The 2,228-nt window shown below is 36.9% G+C and overlaps 1 protein-coding gene across 1 annotated transcript; it reads right to left on the reverse strand.

Moving 5' to 3' along the window:
- Window positions 1–1,114: 1,114 nt before the first annotated feature.
- LOC127104776 (zinc finger BED domain-containing protein DAYSLEEPER) lies at window positions 1,115–1,912 on the reverse strand. The gene has a single exon (XM_051041932.1). It carries the CDS (start codon window positions 1,910–1,912, stop codon window positions 1,115–1,117), a length of 798 nt encoding a protein of 265 aa, XP_050897889.1.
- Between the last annotated feature and the right edge of the window lie 316 nt (window positions 1,913–2,228).

Consider the following 2,228-nt stretch of genomic DNA (forward strand, 5'->3'; position numbering starts at 1 on the left):
CCTACGGTTAAATGATGATAGTCCCTTCGAATGCTAAGGTATCCTCACAACTGTTGCCTTCAATGACCAATCGATGACCCCACGATGACCCTTCAACATCCCAAGGATAAAATTACTTACTTCTCAATAGTAAGGACAGTTTTACCCTCATAAGGATAGGAAATGCCCGGAAAGACCTCGGACAGGTATAACCTAAATTGCTCATTCATAATAAAAAATACTTTTCCCACCTTACACCTTTCAAACATCCTTTTTTTAGAAAATCACCACTTAGCATACATCCGTACTAGGATCATTGCCAAGTTATATTTTTCTAAACCATCTTCAAAATTAAGAGGGATAACCACTTTGTATACATTCATGCAAGAATCATTACAAAGTTAAATTCTCATTTTCAAAACATCTTTCATACATTTCTCAACCACTTTTTCAAACCTAGAAAACATAAATGATTGAGCAATTAAGAGCCCATGGATAACCATGGATACGAAGGGTGCCTAACACCTTCCCTTCGTATAAAGTACCTCCCGAACCTAAGAATTTAAAATTAAGGTCTTTCCTGTTCTTTTCCACCTTTCCTTATGGGATAAAAGAAAAGTCGGTGGCGACTCTTGCTAACCGCGACATTGCGATTACAAATCCAATAAAAGTCAGTTCACCGTACGACAATCCCAATTCTCATTATTTGGGATACCACCTTCCAACATCGCATACTCAACACACTTCTCACCTAATCTTTTAAAGGCCTTTTGAAACTTCAATGCGCTTTCAAGCATAAGGTATGTGGAGTTCCACCTAGTGGGACAATCATATTGCACTGTAGACTTGTCTTGTATCCTAACTTCTTTAATACATGTCCTAAACCTATCTAAACGGCCAGGTGACTGACGAACATATCGAACCGCACTCCTAATTTTGGAAATTGAAGAATGCATTTTCTTCAACTTTAACCCATCATTGACAACAAGGTTAAGAATGTGGGCACAATATCTGACGTGTAAATGCTCTCCTTTTAATGGATGTGAATTCCAATCCTCCATTCTATTATTTAGGTAAGAGATAGCAACATCATTTGAAGCAGCATTATCAACTGTGATGGTGAAAACCTTATCTATCATCCAACCCTCCAAACACTTTTCAATCTTTTCCCAATTATCTCTCCCTTATGAGATGTTATTGGACAAAAATTGAGAATTCTTTTACGCAACTTCCAGTCTTGATCAATGAAATGCGCAGTAAGAACCATATAATTAATATTTTGCACGGAAGTCCAAGTATCAGTTGTTAGACAGACACTTTGATTTGTTTTAGTAAACAAGTCTCTAAACTTATGTTTTTCACTCATGTAAAGACTCAAACAATCCCTAGCAATTGAAATCCTTCCCGGAAGTGGGAGCCTAGGTTGTGTAACACTCATAAAATAACGAAATCCTTCATTTTCAACAAACGAAAAAGGCAACTCATCCACAATTACCATTCTAGCTAAGGCTTGTCTACATAATTCAACATCAAAATGGATACCAACAAGTGTATTATTACTAGTTGCTTTACCGCCTTCTTGAAGGCTAAGAGTGGTTTGAGTAGGATCAAGAACACTCTTGGGAATTTTTTTACATTGATGCAACAAATGGTTATTTAAATTGGTGGTTCCATTTTTGTGTGAATCAGCAGCATACGACTTCGTACACCAATTACACTTAGCACGAGTACCCGAAGTGTCTCTTGTAAAATGATCCCAAACCCAAGATTTAGGCCTACAAGGTTTTTGTTTACCTGAATCTCTATCATTAGAATCATTAGCATTAGAATCACCAACTTCTCCAACTTTCCTTTTCTTTTTCTTTTGAACATTACCATCTTCATGTTTGTCCAAATCAATAGTTTGAGATGGATTTGCTGTAGGCATCGCCATCGATGGATTATTTTCAGACTGCAAATATATATACATATACTGTTTGTTAATTTACTGCATAATATTTAAACTGCACTTATTTGAGTATGCATATAGTTCACTTAATATCCTATCACAAGTGACATAACAATGCACCAAACAAGTGACATAACAATGCACCATACATGACCAAACCAAACCAAGGCAATAAAAGGAAATCATGAACAAAAAACCTGAAGAACCATGCATCATAGCAGACCACACAAAACCTGCAGAAACAAGCCATGGCTATCCTACTGCAGCAAGCCATGGCTATCCTACTGCAGCACCACACAAA

This window comes from Lathyrus oleraceus, chromosome 7 (assembly GCF_024323335.1).
Source record: "Lathyrus oleraceus cultivar Zhongwan6 chromosome 7, CAAS_Psat_ZW6_1.0, whole genome shotgun sequence".
NCBI lineage: Eukaryota > Viridiplantae > Streptophyta > Magnoliopsida > Fabales > Fabaceae > Lathyrus > Lathyrus oleraceus.

Excerpts from the sequence above, each read along its gene's own strand:
- LOC127104776 (XM_051041932.1), bottom strand. The coding sequence starts at position 1,912 with ATGGCGATGCCTACAGCAAATCCATCTCAAACTATTGATTTGGACAAA.